The sequence below is a fragment of the Symphalangus syndactylus genome, chromosome 9 (assembly GCF_028878055.3).
Source record: "Symphalangus syndactylus isolate Jambi chromosome 9, NHGRI_mSymSyn1-v2.1_pri, whole genome shotgun sequence".
Lineage (NCBI taxonomy): Eukaryota > Metazoa > Chordata > Mammalia > Primates > Hylobatidae > Symphalangus > Symphalangus syndactylus.
Genome location: NC_072431.2, coordinates 120,595,054 through 120,609,565, shown reverse-complemented (window position 1 = coordinate 120,609,565; position 14,512 = coordinate 120,595,054). Strand labels below are relative to the sequence as shown.

Below are 14,512 nucleotides of genomic sequence, written 5' to 3'. Positions count from 1 at the left end.
GAAAAGACAAATATCACGTTCTCACATGTGAAAGCAAAAAAAGTGGACCTCATGGAGGTAGAGAGTAGAATGGTGGTTAACACAGTCTAGCAAAGGAAGAGGAGAGAGGGAGGGATGAAGAGAAGTTGATTATTGGGTACCAAAATACAGTTAGATAGAAGGAATAAGTTCTAGTGTTCAATAGTACATAAGTGAAACTATAGTTAAAAATAATTTATTGTATATTCTAAAATAGCTAGAAAAGAACTGAAATGTTTCCGACACAAAGGAAAGATAAACGTTTGAGATGATGACTATGCCATTTATCCTGATCTGATCATTATACATTGTATAAGTGTATCAAAATATCAAAATTTTATATCCCCAAAATGTGTACAACTATGATACATAAATAAAAGAAAATAGGCCAGGCTCGGTGGCTCACATCTGTAATCCCAGCACTTGGAGTGGCCAAGGCAGGGGGGATTGCTGGAGGCCAGGAGCTCAAGACCAGCCTGGGCAACATGCTGACCCTAGGCATGGTGCCATGCACCTGTAGTCCCAGCTACTCGGGAGGGTGAGGTGGGAGGATCGCCTGAGCCCAGGAGTTGGAGGCTGCAGTGAGTTGTGATCGCACAACTGCACTCCAGACTGGGTGACAGAGCGAGACTCCGTCTCAAAAAAAAAAAAAAAAAAAAAGATACAAAAATTAGCTGGGCGTGGTGGCACGTGCCTGTAATCCCAGCTACTCTGGAGGCTGAGGCAGGAGAATCGCTTGAACCAGGGAGTTGGAGGTTGCAGTGAGCCGAGATCGTGCCACTGCACTCCAGCCTGGCAACAGAGCGAGACTCCATATGAAAGAAAAGAATTCCTCTTGGCCTACAGTGGTTATGATTAAAGAGAGATAGTGGCTAAAGTTGATAAAACAGAAGTAGAAAAGGTAGGGAAGGGGCTTTTACTTTCCATACTTTTCATTAAAAGGGTATTTGTTTTTAATACCCTTCTCGGTTGTTTTATGCTAACTCCAGCATGCCTTACTAATTCAAAAATTAAAATTATAAAATTAAACAACCACCTTCAAAGGCCCCCTTGAGTCCAAAAGGCGTTTTGTACGTATGGTTCCCATGCTCTTCCACTACCACCCGCCATCCCTCCCACTACTTCACAGACCACCCCTCCACCACCTAGGCAGAGTTAAGCTGCTCCTCCAGTTTTGCACTCGCCCCATCTGCAGACTTTTGCACTCCCCTACAGAGCGCTTCCGGCACTCTTCCATTATTTACTGTCTGTCTCTGCCACTAGGCTGGCAGCAACTGGGAGTAGGAACTTTGGAGCCAATGCCTGGCACAGAGTAACTGCTCAACCAATTCTGATTAATCAACCTCCGGGGTCTACAAAAGGGCGAGCCCCCCGCTGTCCCCCGGCTCAGGCTCCCTCGCCCCGCCGGCCCCGGCCTCCTTACACTCCGAGGTGCGTGTGTGACACGATCTTTCCGCAGGCAATGGTTGCCGGGCCTGGCTCGAAGCCGAGGGCCTGCAGATACATCCAGAGATGCTCCTTCTCGAAAGCGGTGACCGAGGCCGAGCTCATCCTCGCGGTAGGCACGGTGGCTGCAAAGAAAGAAAGCGCAAGCCCAGGGGACTCGGAGGGCCCTCAAGATCCCTCCCTACGGTCAGCCTGAGGTCGCGGCGGTCCTTCCATTGCCAACGCCTGCTCCTTTCACGCCCGGAGCCATTTCGCCTCAAAGGGCCTTACAGCCTCCGGGAAACCGAGTTTCTAACGGTATAGTGCGGCCACCACTGCCTCAGCGAAGCCACCACAAACCGAGACTCCCGCCCTTAAGGAAGAGCAGTGTGCGCCGGCGCCGCCAGGCTTCCGAGGGAGGAGGGACTTCCCGCAAGGACTATATCTCCCGCCATGCAATGCGCCTTTCTGTCCTCTTTTCCGGCCATGCCCAGCCAAGAAACTACAAGACCCACGGGGCATTGCGCCGCCAGCGAATTGTTCTCCGCTTGCTTAACCGCTGTCGTGCCCAGGTCCTCGGGCCTTCGGGTTTCTCATTCTTGGTTAGTGGGGTCTATTTGCTTGTGTATCCTAGTTGTTACGTCACATAAAAGCCATAAATGGAGCACTGTGCCTCGGTGTAGAGAAAAAGCACTGGTTCCATCCTCCGCTATGCTCACTGTGACTCTAATCAAGTCACGTAATCTCTGAGCCTCATTTCTGTCGGCGAAATCTATGCCCTCAAATGCTGGATGTTCCTTTTCCTGCTTTAAATGAAATCTGGCTCTCTACTCCCCCTGCAGTCCTTTTTTTTTTTTTTTTTTTTTTTGAGACGGGGTTTCGCTCTTGTTGCCGAAGTTGGGGTGCAGTGACGCGATTTTGGCTCACTGCAACCTCCGCCTCCCAGGTTCAAGCGATTCTCCTGCCTCAGCCTCCCAAGTAGCTGAGATTAACAGGTATCCGCCACCACGCCCAGCTCATTCTTTGTATTTTTAATAGAGACGGGGGTTTCACCGTGTTGGCCGGCTGGTCTCGAACTCCTGACCTCAAGTTATCTGCCGGCCTTGGACTCCCAAAGTGCTGGGATTACAGGCGTGAGCCACTGCGCCTGGCCGCCTGCAGTCCTCTTAATTGACAGCTGTTGCCTACCACAAACCCCACTGACAACAGGGCCTGGAAGTGGATTGGGTAACCTGCTTTTAAGTCTCATTGCTACCTCTGGCAATTATTGCCTCCTGCCTCACTAAAACCACCTTAATAAAAAAGACAGAGGCAGGGCACAGTGGCTCACGCCAGTAATCCCAGCACTTTGGGAGGCCAAGGTGGGTGGATCACCTGAGGTGGGGAGTTCGAGACCAGCCTGACCAACATAGAGAAACCCCGTCTCTACTAAAAATACAAAATTAGCCGGGCGTGGTAGCGCTTGCCTGTAATCCCAGCTCAGCTACTCGGGAGGCTGAGGCAGAAGAATCGCTTGAACCCCTAGAGGCAGACGTTGCAGTGAGCCAAGATCCTTCCACTGCACTCCAGCCTGGGCGACAAACTGAGACTGTCTCAAAAGAAAAAAGAGGAGAGAGACAGAGAGAGAGAGAGAGAGAAAAGCCACCAAGTTGCCCAGGCTGGGCTCGAACTCCTGGGCTCAAGCGATCTGCCCACCTTGACCTCCCAAGGAATGAGCCACCGCGCCCAGCCTAAAACCACCTTTTGAAGTTTATGCTATCACCCATAGTTTTTCATTATGGAGGTCATCTGTAAGATCTCTGACTCCATTCTGGTGGTGCACGCCTGTGGTCCAGCTGCTCAGAAGGCTGAGGTGGGAAAATCACGTGGGCCCTGGGAGGCTGAGGCTGCAGTAAGCTGTGATTGCATGACTGCACTTCAGCCTAGTGACAGAGCAAGACCCTTCTCAAAGCAAAAGAACAGCCACACAAAAAAATCTCTGACTCCTGTCTCAAAGAGTCAAACTCTGTAAAATTGTTGCTGGAAAAAACAGAGTCCTGATCCAGACCCAAAGGGAAGGTTCTTGGATCTTGTGCGGGAAATAATTTGAGGTGAATCACAGAGCACAATGAAGGAAGCAAGTTTATTGGAAACTACTCCGTTGAAGAGCGGAGCAAACTCAGAAAGCAGGCGGAGGAACACACGGTCCTTTGTTACCGTCTCTACTTGTGAGAAATTATGAAGAGCTGTAATTAAACTTGGAATGCGCAGATGTGCTCACTAAAGGTAGGGCTATTGTGCTTTTAGAGACCATTAATCTTTCAACCTAAGCTTGCCCATTAACATCATCTTTAAGTAAAGTGGGCTGCTCTTTAGAACGTGGACATTCTGCAGGCTTAGTGGGAGATGTCCTGTATGGCCATAAATATTCTGTAATTATAATTGGTAGCCAGCTTAGAATGTGGCTATTTTTAGACGATAAGCATTAATTTTATAGGAGCCTTGTAAGTGCCTAGCTACTTTAAGATGGAGTCACTCTAGTCATGTTTTATTAAACCAGAGGTCTGGTAAGCAGGGGTTCCTCTAACAAAATATTTAAAGAGGTTTATTCTGAGCCAAATATGAGTGACCATAGCCTGAGGCACAGCCAACATGGTGAAACCCCATCTCTACTAAAAAGACAGAAATTAGCCAGGCATGGTGGCAGACGCCTGTAGTCCCAGCTACTCGGGAGGCTGAGGGCAGGAGAATCGCTCGAACCCGGGAGGGAGAGGTTGCAGTGAGCTGAGATCACTGTACTCCAGCCTGGGTGACAGAGCAAGTATTGGATTCTCAGTTAATCTCTTCAGGATTGGGAGGCCTGCCAGGGGAAAGATCTACTTATTTCAATAGAGATTCTATTTATTTATTTATGAGACGGAGTCTCACTCTATTGCCCAGGCTGGAGTGCAATGGTGCCATCTCTGCTCAGTGCAACATCTGCCTCCTGGGTTCAAGTAATTCTCCTGCCTCGGCCTCCCAAGTAGCTGGGATTACAGGCATGTGCCACCATGCCCAGCTAATTTTGTATTTTTAGTAGAGATGGGGTTTCACCGTGTTGGCCAGGCTGGTCTGGAACTCCAGACCTCAGGTGATCTGCCTGCCTCGGCCTCCCAAAGTGCTGGGATTACAGGTGTGAGCCACCGGCCAGCTTCTTTACAGATGTAGATGTCCCCCCATAAGCGACGACTTTGCAGGACCATTTCAAAATATAACAAAGAAACATATTTTGGGAAAAAATATTTTGATTTCCTTATTTATCTGTCATGTGACGTTATGCCAGTCAGGTTGGAAAGTAAGCTGGGTTATATAGGCTTAAAGAAAACCCATCTGATGAGATTTTTATGGCTTGTAGGACGTGACTCCCCAAGTTCTGTAGATAGGAATTTGGAGAAGAAACAAAAAAGATCAGAGTTTAGTTCTCACTCACTAGGCCTCATTCTAAGATTTGGCAGCTAGGCGCAGTGGCTCATGCCTGTAATCCCAGCACTTTGGGAGGCCGAGGCAGGAGGATCACTTGAGGCCAGGAATTCCAGGCTAGCCTGGTATTCTCCTGCCTCAGCCTCCTGAGTAGCTGGGATTACAGGCGTCTGCCACCACACCTGACAAATTTTTGTATTTTTAGTAGAGGCAGGGTTTCACCATGTTGGCCAGGCTGATCTGGAGCTCCTGACCTCAAGTGATCTGCCCACCTTGGCCTCCCAAAGTATTGGGATTACAGATGTGAGCCACCGTGCCCAGCCTAATTTTTTAAGGTTTTCTGTTATAGAGAGAAGGTCTCACCATATTGCCCACGCTGGTTTGGAACTCCTGAGCTCAAGTGATTCTCCCACCTTGGCCTCCCAAAGTGCTGGGATTATAAGTGTGAGCCACTGCCCCCAGATTGCTTCTACAATTTACTCCCTTAACTAATACTTTTTTTTTTTTTTTTTTGAGATGGAGTCTCGCTCTGCCACCCAAACTGGAGTGCAGTGGTGTGATCTTGGCTCACTGCAACCTCTGCCTCCTGGGTTCAAGCGATTCTCCTGCCTCAGCCTCCTGAGTAGCTGGGATTACGGGCCTGTGCCACCACAGCCTGGCTAATTTTTTTTTTTTTTGTATTTTTAGTAGAGACGGGGTTTCACTATGTTGGCCAGGCTGGTTTCAAGCTCCTGACCTCAAGTGATCCACCCGCCTTGGCCTCCCAAAGTGCTGGGAATACAGGCAACTAATATTTAATGCTGCTCTGTGCCAGGCACTGCTCTATGCTTTTCACAAATGTTAACTATTTAATCTTCATAGCAAATCTAGCACTATTCCTGTTTTACTGATGAAAAAAATGAGGCATAGAGAAATTAAGTAACTTGCTAAAGGACACACAGTAAGTGGCAGAGCCAGATTACAACCCAGTCTGAGCCCTTACCCATCATGCTATGCTTCCTCCCAGTTGACCTGCTTTTAGTCACATGCCCACCACTAGGCTAAGGGAAAGCAAAAACCTTGACCACTATACCCACTGAGACCTTCAAAAGAAGCATGAATGAATCATGGGAGACCAAAAGACAACAAATGTTCACTATACCAGCAGGAAAAAAAATTCATGAAGTCAAGATTATACAGCCCAATTTTTACTATAAGTATTTCAGCAATTAAACTTTAAATGATTATATTAAATATGACACAGAACTAGGATCTTTTACAAAAGTTTAGATCAGCATGTCATTGCAATTAAGACCAATGTAGCCAAAAAATAGATTAACACTCTTCAAAGTCATAGGAATAAAAACAGGAAGTTTAATGTAATGCAAATTGCGTATTCAACCAAAAGGGGTATTTTATTGTTAGTTATTCAACATTTTGTCCTGAGAGGACAGGGCCATTAGCATGTGAATGTTTTGATCCGTTCTCCTCTTCCAAAGCTATAATATCTGGAATTTCATCAGTCTCAGATGTCAAGTCTATGGTGGTGAAATCAAACACCTGTAAAAGAAGAATCTTGGATATTGAAACGAACACTGATGAAGTGAGTTGTCAGGTCCATCTGAGCTCAGGGAGACTTTAGTGCATGTAGGTGAACCTTGCTTTGTCCATAGCTGTGCTTTTTGAAAAGATGTTTGTGGTCTTTTTCCTGCAATTCCCTCATACTTTAAAAGCACTAAGGAAACCTTTTAGAAAAGAAACTAACTAGTGGTAGAACCTAGTCAATGAAGGCTTTTTTAAAAAATACCAGATATAAAGCATTTCTTATTATTCAACTATTAATCTATTACTTCCTTAAAAACAATAATACCCCACTTTTCCATGAGCAAGTCTCTAGGGAAATGTTTAGCAACTGAGGAAACAAAAGGTATTTTTATGGTTGAAACAGCCATCACAAAACCCTACCTCTTCCCTGCACAGGAAAGCCTTTAGGGACAAGAAACTCTGTCAAATTTTACTTTATATACAATTTCGATAAGCTAGGTAACGTTTCTTAGCAAACAACAGATTCAAACAAGAAAATTAAGGCCGGCTGCAGTGGCTCACGCCTGTAATCCCAGCACTGTGGGAGGCCAAGGCGGGAGGATCACGAGGTTGGGAGACCAAGACCATCCTGGCTAACACGGTGGAACGCTGTCTCTACTAAAAATACAAAAAGTTAGCCAGGCGTGGTGGCATGCACCTGTAGTCCCAGCTACTCAGGAGGCTGAGGCAGGAGAATCACTTGAACCCGGGTGCAGTGAGCCGAGGTTCACCTCCACTCCAGCCTTGGCGACAGAGCGAGACTCTGTCTCAAAAAAAAAAAGAAAAAAGAAAAAAAAGAAAATTAATAACATATAACATACTACTAAAGGCTAGAATCTTGACAGCAGAGGGAAAAAACATAGCTGATTACCTAACAGAGGAAAAAGAGCTAACAGCAACAAAAATCCCTCAAAAAGACCTGGTGCGGTGGCTCACGCCTGTAATCCCAACACTTTGGCAGGTGGATCATGAGGTCAGGAGTTCGAGACCAGCCTGGCCAACATGGTGAAACCCCGTCTCTACTAATAATACAAAAATTAGCCAGGTATAGTGGCAGATGCCTGTAATCCCAGCTACTCAGGGGGCTGAGGCAGGAGAATCACTTGAACCCAGGAGGCACAGGTTGCAGTAAACCAAGATTGCACCACTGCATTCTAGCCTAGGTGACAGAGCAAGACTCTGTCTATGGAAAAAAAAAAAATCCCTCAAAAAATAGAAGGAAAGAGGGAAATTGGGGAGTTATTGTGGGTTTTTTTGGTTTTGTTTTGTTTTAGACGGAGTTTCACTCTGTCCCCCAGGTTGGAGTGCAGTGGCGTAATCTCAGCTGACTGCAACCTCAGCCTCCCAGGTTCAACCGATTCTCCTGCCTCAGCTTCCCGAGTAACTGAGATTACAGGCGTGTGCTGCGACCATGCCCAGCTAATTTTTGTATTTTTTAGTAGAGATAGGGTTTCACCATGTTGGCCAGGCTGATCTCGAACTCCTGACCTCAAGTGATCCACCCTCCTTGGCTTCCCAAAATGCTGGGATTACAGGCATGAGCCACCGCACCCGGCCTGGAGTTATTGTTTAATGGGTGCAGAATTTGTGCTTAAGATGAATATAACGGTGATGGTTGTATAACATTGTGAATGTGCTTAATGCCACATAATTGTACACTTAAAAATTGAAAAAATGGAACATTTGACATTGGATTTCATTTTGTTTTGTTTGTTTGTTTGTTTTGAGATTGAGTCTCATTGTCATCCAGGCTGGAGTGCAGTCGTGCGAACTCGGTTCACTACAACCTCCACCTCCCGGGTTCAAGTGATTCTCCTGCCTCAGCCACCCAAGTACCTGGTATTACAGGCGTGTGCCACCACACCCGGCTAATTTTTGTATTTTTAGTAGAGATGGGAATTTCACCATGTTGGCAAGGCTGGTCTTGAACTCCTGACCTCAGGTGATCCGCCCACCTTGGCCTCTCAAAATGCTGGGATTACAGGCATGAGCTACCGTGCCCGGCCAGCTCTACAATCTTTTATATGGCACTCTCAAATGGCACTTTCATAAAATCCATACCAGCTAAAAACCTAGAAAGTATATTATGTATCAAGACTAGGCTCCCTTGTGAGATTCAAAGCCTTTCATTATATTATATTTCATATTATATCTGTAATCTGCAGGCCCAGTTTAAGCAAGAAAAACATGAGAAGAATCTCAGGCAATTCTATCTACCTCCCACTGCAAACATTTTCCTCTTGACTGCCTTCCTATCACTTCACTTAGTCATCTTACTGACAATCTTAACAATTTTTTTTTTTTGAGACGGAGTCTTGCTCTGTCGCCCAGGCTGGAGTGCAGTGGTGCCATCTTGGCTCACTGCAACCTTCGCCTTCCAGGTTCAAGCAATTCTCATGCCTCAGTAGCTTGAATTACAGGAGCGAGCCATAATGCCCAGCTAATTTTTGTATCTTTAGTAAAGACGAGGTTTCACCATGTTGGCCAGGCTGCCATTGAACTCCTGGCCTCAAGTGATCTGCCGACTCAGCCTCCCAAAGTGCTAGGATTACAGGCATGAGCCACTGCACCTGGGCAATTTTTACAATTAAAGATGTACTGTGTTGTGGCCGGCGCGGTGGCTCACGCCTGTAATCCCAGCACTTTGGGATGCCGAGGCGGGTGGATCACGAGGTCAGGAGATCGAGACCACGGTGAAACCCCGTCTCTACTAAAAATACAAAAAAATTAGCCGGGCGCGGTGGCGGGCGCCTGTAGTCCCAGCTACTCGGAGAGGCTGAGGCAGGAGAATGGCGTGAACCCGGGAGGCGGAGCTTGCAGTGAGCCAAGATCGCGCCACTGCACTCCAGCCTGGGTGACAGAGCGAGACTCCGTCTCGGGAAAAAAAAAAAAAAAAAAAAAAAGAGGTACTGTGTTAATCAGCAGTTTCATCTGTCAAACTCAACAAAGTATAGGCTGCCTGCTTCTCACCACCAACTGAGAGTATAATTTTCTAATTCAGTCTTTTCCTTCCGAGCACTCCATTCCTGACTCTCAGCTTAGGATGGTTAGTTAGAAATCCTTAACCCTCACCAGTCCTAAAAATATGACCTGGGACTAGCCCAGTGAGGGTCAAATTGATGCCGTTTTTTTTTTTTTTTCAGGAGTTGATAATTTCTAAAACTAAAGTTTTAGAAGTTCAGTTCTAAAGAAATTCATTTTGGGGTAGAGGGAGCGGGGTAGCATCAGAATCTCAAAAGGTAACCAAGAAAGATACCATAAAACAAGTCTTTGGCTTAAGCTGACCTGTAGCCCTATATCTTATATAAACCAAATTTTAGTTTTTTCCTTTTCACTTCATTAGTTGTTTTTTTTCCACAGCCTTGAACTCCTGGGCTCAAGCAATCTTCCTGTCCCAGCCACCTGAGAAACCGAGACTATAGATGCATACCACTAGGCCCAGTTTCATTAGTTCTTTAATACCTATAACTGCCTTATCAAAGTGGATATATTTTCCTAACCATGAGCTGGTATTATATACTCACACCTTGAACTGCCAGGTTAAAGATACTACATGTCATTGTCCCACAGATGATGTCCCCATGCCTCTAGTGCAAATTAAAAAAACATATCCCCATCCTCAACACTCACTTCCATCTGTTGAGGCAACATTAACTTAATAGATGAGAAAACTAAGGCTCAGAGATTAATGGCCAATGCATCAGGTTCCTTTGCATTTTTGCATAGGACAAACTAGAAAGACTATGTTATTATTACAGGCAAAGGAAAAAACATTCTTGAACACTCCCTGAGGCACACCATGCCAGGTTTCATGCAGTCAAATGTTTACGAACCTGCCATGGTTACATACTATGTTAGCCTTAGTCAGTATTTTCCCTCAAAAGAACTGTTTTCTGGAGGAAAAAAAGTCTGTAAAACCAAAATTTTCTGCCAGTTTTTTTTTTTTATTAATTTTTTTTGCATACAAAAAACCATAAACATTTTCTAAAAATACATACAAACAAAAAGATGCGTATCAAACATATTAGGAAGGTTGCACATGGGAAGTCGGGGAATAGAAATGGGGGTGGGAGTTAAAATAAATGAGAGAGGGACTTTATATGGATCAGTGATAATAACTCAATCCTCTATTTGACAAAGAAGAGGGAGAAGGAAGAGGAAGAAAAAGAAAGTGGGATAAAGGATCAGAAAGGGAGGAAAATAGAAAAAATTAGAGTATGACTCCAGGGTAGACCTGTTTTGTTGTCATTGAGTTGGTTGGTTGGTCTGTTGTATTCTTCATGTTTCGCCAAGTTGGCCAGACTGGTCTCGAACTCCTAGTCCGAAGTGATCAACCCGCCTCGCCCCCTAGAGTGCCGGGACCACAGGCGTGAGCCACCACATCCAGCCCCCACATTGCTTCTGGCCTCCATGGTAGACCTCCCAGACGGAGCGGCCAGGCAGAGTAGCTCCTCACTTCTACCCAGACACGGGGCGGCCGGGCAGAGGGGCTCCTCACTTCCCAGACGGGGCGGCCAGGCAGAGACGCTCCTCACTTCTTCCCAGACGATAGGTGGCCGGGCAGAGGCGCTCCTCACTTCCCAGACGATGGGTGGTCGGGCAGAGGCGCTCCCCACTTCCCAGACGATGGGCGGCCGGGCAGAGGCGCTCCTCATCTCCCAGACGATGGGTGTCCGGGCAGAGGCACTCCTCACTTCCCAGATGGGGCAGCCGGGCAGAGGCGCTCCTCACTTTCCAGACGATGGGTGGCCGGGCAGAGGCGCTCCTCACCTCCCAGACGATGGGTGGCCTGGCAGAGGCGCTCCTCACCTCCCAGACGATGGGTGGCCGGGCAGAGGCGCTCCTCACCTCCCAGACGGGGCGGCCGGGCAGAGGCGCTCCTCACTTCTTCCCGGACGGGGCGGCCGGGCAGAGGCGCTCCTCACTTCTTCCCGGACGGGGCGGCCGGGCAGAGGCGCTCCTCACTTCCCAGACGGTGGGTGGCCGGGCAGAGGCGCTCCTCACTTCCCAGACGGTGGGTGGCCGGGCAGAGGTGCTCCTCACTTCCCAGACGATGGGTGACCGGGCAGAGGCGCTCCTCACTTCTTCCCGGATGGGGCGGCCGGGCAGAGGCGCTCCTCACTTCTTCCCGGGCGGGGCGGCCGGGCAGAGGCGCTCCTCACTTCTTCCCGGATGGGGCGGCCGGGCAGAGGCGCTCCTCACTTCCCAGACGATGGGTGGCCGGGCAGAGGCGCTCCTCACTTCCCAGACGGTGGGTGGCCGGGCAGAGGCGCTCCTCACTTCCCAGACGGTGGGTGGCCGGGCAGAGGCGCTCCTCACTTCCCAGACGGTGGGTGGCCGGGCAGAGGCGCTCCTCACTTCCCAGACGGGGCGGCCGGGCAGAGGCACTGCTCACTTCCCAGACGGGGCGGCCGGGTAGAGGCACTCCTCACTTCCCAGACGGGGCGGCCGGGCAGAGGCGCTCCTCACTTCCCAGACGGTGGGTGGCCGGGCAGAGGCGCTCCTCACTTCCCAGACGATGGGTGGCTGGGCAGAGGCGCTCCTCACTTCTTCCCGGATGGGGCGGCCGGGCGGAGGCGCTCCTCACTTCCCAGACGATGGGTGGCCGGGCAGAGGCGCTCCTCACTTCCCAGACGATGGGTGGCCGGGCAGAGGCGCTCCTCACTTCCCAGACGGGGCGGCCGGGCAGAGGCGCTCCTCACTTCCCAGACGGGGCGGCCGGGCAGAGGCGCTCCTCACTTCCCAGACGGGGCGGCCGGGCAGAGGCGCTCCTCACTTCCCAGACGGTGGGTGGCCGGGCAGAGGCGCTCCTCACTTCCCAGACGGTGGGTGGCCGGGCAGAGGGGCTCCTCACTTCCCAGACGGTGGGTGGCCGGGCAGAGGCGCTCCTCACTTCCCAGACGGTGGGTGGCCGGGCAGAGGCGCTCCTCACTTCCCAGACGGTGGGTGGCCGGGCAGAGGCGCTCCTCACTTCCCAGACGGTGGGTGGCCGGGCAGAGGCGCTCCTCACTTCCCAGACGGTGGGTGGCCGGGCAGAGGCGCTCCTCACTTCCCAGACGGTGGGTGGCCGGGCAGAGGCGCTCCTCACTTCCCAGACGGTGGGTGGCCGGGCAGAGGCGCTCCTCACTTCCCAGACGGTGGGTGGCCGGGCAGAGGCGCTCCTCACTTCCCAGACGGTGGGTGGCCGGGCAGAGGCGCTCCTCACTTCCCAGACGGTGGGTGGCCGGGCAGAGGCGCTCCTCACTTCCCAGACGGGGCGGCCGGGCAGAGGCACTGCTCACTTCCCAGACGGGGCGGCCGGGTAGAGGCACTCCTCACTTCCCAGACGGGGCGGCCGGGCAGAGGCGCTCCTCACTTCCCAGACGGTGGGTGGCCGGGCAGAGGCGCTCCTCACTTCCCAGACGATGGGTGGCCGGGCAGAGGCGCTCCTCACTTCTTCCCGGATGGGGCGGCCGGGCAGAGGCGCTCCTCACTTCTTCCCGGATGGGGCAGCCGGGCAGAGACGCTCCTCACTTCTTCCCGGATGGGGCACCCGGGCAGAGGCGCTCCTCATTTCTTCCCGGACGGGGCGGCCGGGCAGAGGCGCTCCTCACTTCTTCCCGGACGGGGGCGGCCGGGCAGAGGCGCTCCTCACTTCTTCCCGGACGGGGGCGGCCGGGCAGAGGCGCTCCTCACTTCTTCCCGGGCGGGGCGGCCGGGCAGAGGCGCTCCTCACTTCTTCCCGGGCGGGGCGGCCGGGCGGAGGCGCTCCTCACTTCCCAGACGATGGGTGGCCGGGCAGAGGTGCTCCTCACTTCCCAGACGGTGGGTGGCCGGGCAGAGGCGCTCCTCACTTCCCAGACGGGGCGGCCGGGCAGAGGCACTCCTCACTTCCCAGACGGTGGGTGGCCGGGCAGAGGCGCTCCTCACTTCCCAGACGGTGGGTGGCCGGGCAGAGGCGCTCCTCACTTCCCAGACGGTGGGTGGCCGGGCAGAGGCGCTCCTCACTTCCCAGACGGGGCGGCCGGGCAGAGGTGCTCCTCACTTCCCAGACGGGGCGGCCGGGCAGAGGTGCTCCTCACCTCCCAGACGGGGCGGCCGGGCAGAGGCGCTCCCCACCTTCCAGATGGGGCGGCGGCCGGGCAGGGGCTGCAATCCCAGCACCCTGGCAGGCCAAGGCAGGCGGCTGGGGGGTAGAGGCTGCTGCGAGGCCAGACCACGCCACCTCCCTCCAGCCCGGGCAACACCGAGCACTGGGTGAGCGAGACTCCGTCTGTAGTCCCAGTACCTTGGGAGGCTGAGGCGGGCAGAGCACTCGGCGTCAGGAGCTGGCGACCAGCGTGGCCAAGATGGCGAACGCGTGCCTGCATCCAAAGGAGAAAAGGCAGGCAGCGGTGGTGGGCGCCGGCAGTCCCAGGCAGTCCGCGGCGCGGGCAGCAGCAAGCCGAGTAGATTGTAGCCTGGGGAAGAAAGAAAGAAAGAAAGAAGGAAAGAAGGAAAGAAGGAAAGAAAGAAAGAAAGAAAGAAAGAAAGAAAGAAAGAAAGAAAGAAAGAAAGAAAGAAAGAAAGAAAGAAAGAAAGAAAGAAAGAAAGAAAGAAAGAAAGGAAGAAAGAAAGGAAGAAGGGAGGGAGGGAGGGAGGGAGGGAGGGCGGGCAGGCAGGCAGGCAGGCAGGCATTTTCTGCCAGTTTTATGTGACAATGAAGCTGCAAGATGTGAGAACACAGGCCAGGTTCAGTAGCTCATGCCTGGAATCCCAGCACTTTGGCAGGCCGAGGTGAGTGGATCACTTGAGCTCAGGAGTTTGAGACCAACCTGGGCAACATGGTGAAGCCCCATCTTTACAAAAATACAAAAATTAGCTAGGTGTGATTGTGCATGCCTATGATCCCAGATACTCAGGACACTGAGGAGGGAGAATCGATTGAGCCTGGGAGGCGAAGCTTGCAGTGAGCCAATCACACCACTGCACTATTGCCTGAGCAATAGAGCAAGAGCCCATCTCAAAAAAAAAAAAAAAAAAAGGCCGGTCGCGGTGGCTCACGCTTGTAATCCCAGCACTTTGGGAGGCCGAGGCGGGCGGATCACGA

General features: G+C 51.3%; 2 protein-coding genes across 4 annotated transcripts in view; both read right to left on the bottom strand.

Moving 5' to 3' along the window:
* The window catches only part of HAUS6 (HAUS augmin like complex subunit 6), a 59,872-nt gene extending 57,988 nt beyond the window's left edge, over nt 1-1,884 (bottom strand). Inside the window, exon 1 of one of the 3 annotated variants that reach the window (XM_055294159.2) lies at nt 1,442-1,884. In XM_055294159.2, the coding sequence (XP_055150134.1) occupies nt 1,442-1,569 (128 nt within the window). In that variant the 5' untranslated portion in view covers nt 1,570-1,884. The remainder of the gene's footprint in view (nt 1-1,441) is intronic. The other 2 variants (XM_055294160.2, XM_055294161.1) reach the window with 2 other exon arrangements.
* A 4,326-nt stretch (nt 1,885-6,210) lies between these two features.
* PLIN2 (perilipin 2) overlaps nt 6,211-14,512 on the bottom strand; it is a 115,994-nt gene continuing 107,692 nt past the window's right edge. Inside the window, exon 9 of the mRNA XM_055294166.2 lies at nt 6,211-6,420. Coding sequence (XP_055150141.1) covers nt 6,286-6,420 — 135 coding nt within the window. The 3' untranslated portion in view covers nt 6,211-6,285. The remainder of the gene's footprint in view (nt 6,421-14,512) is intronic.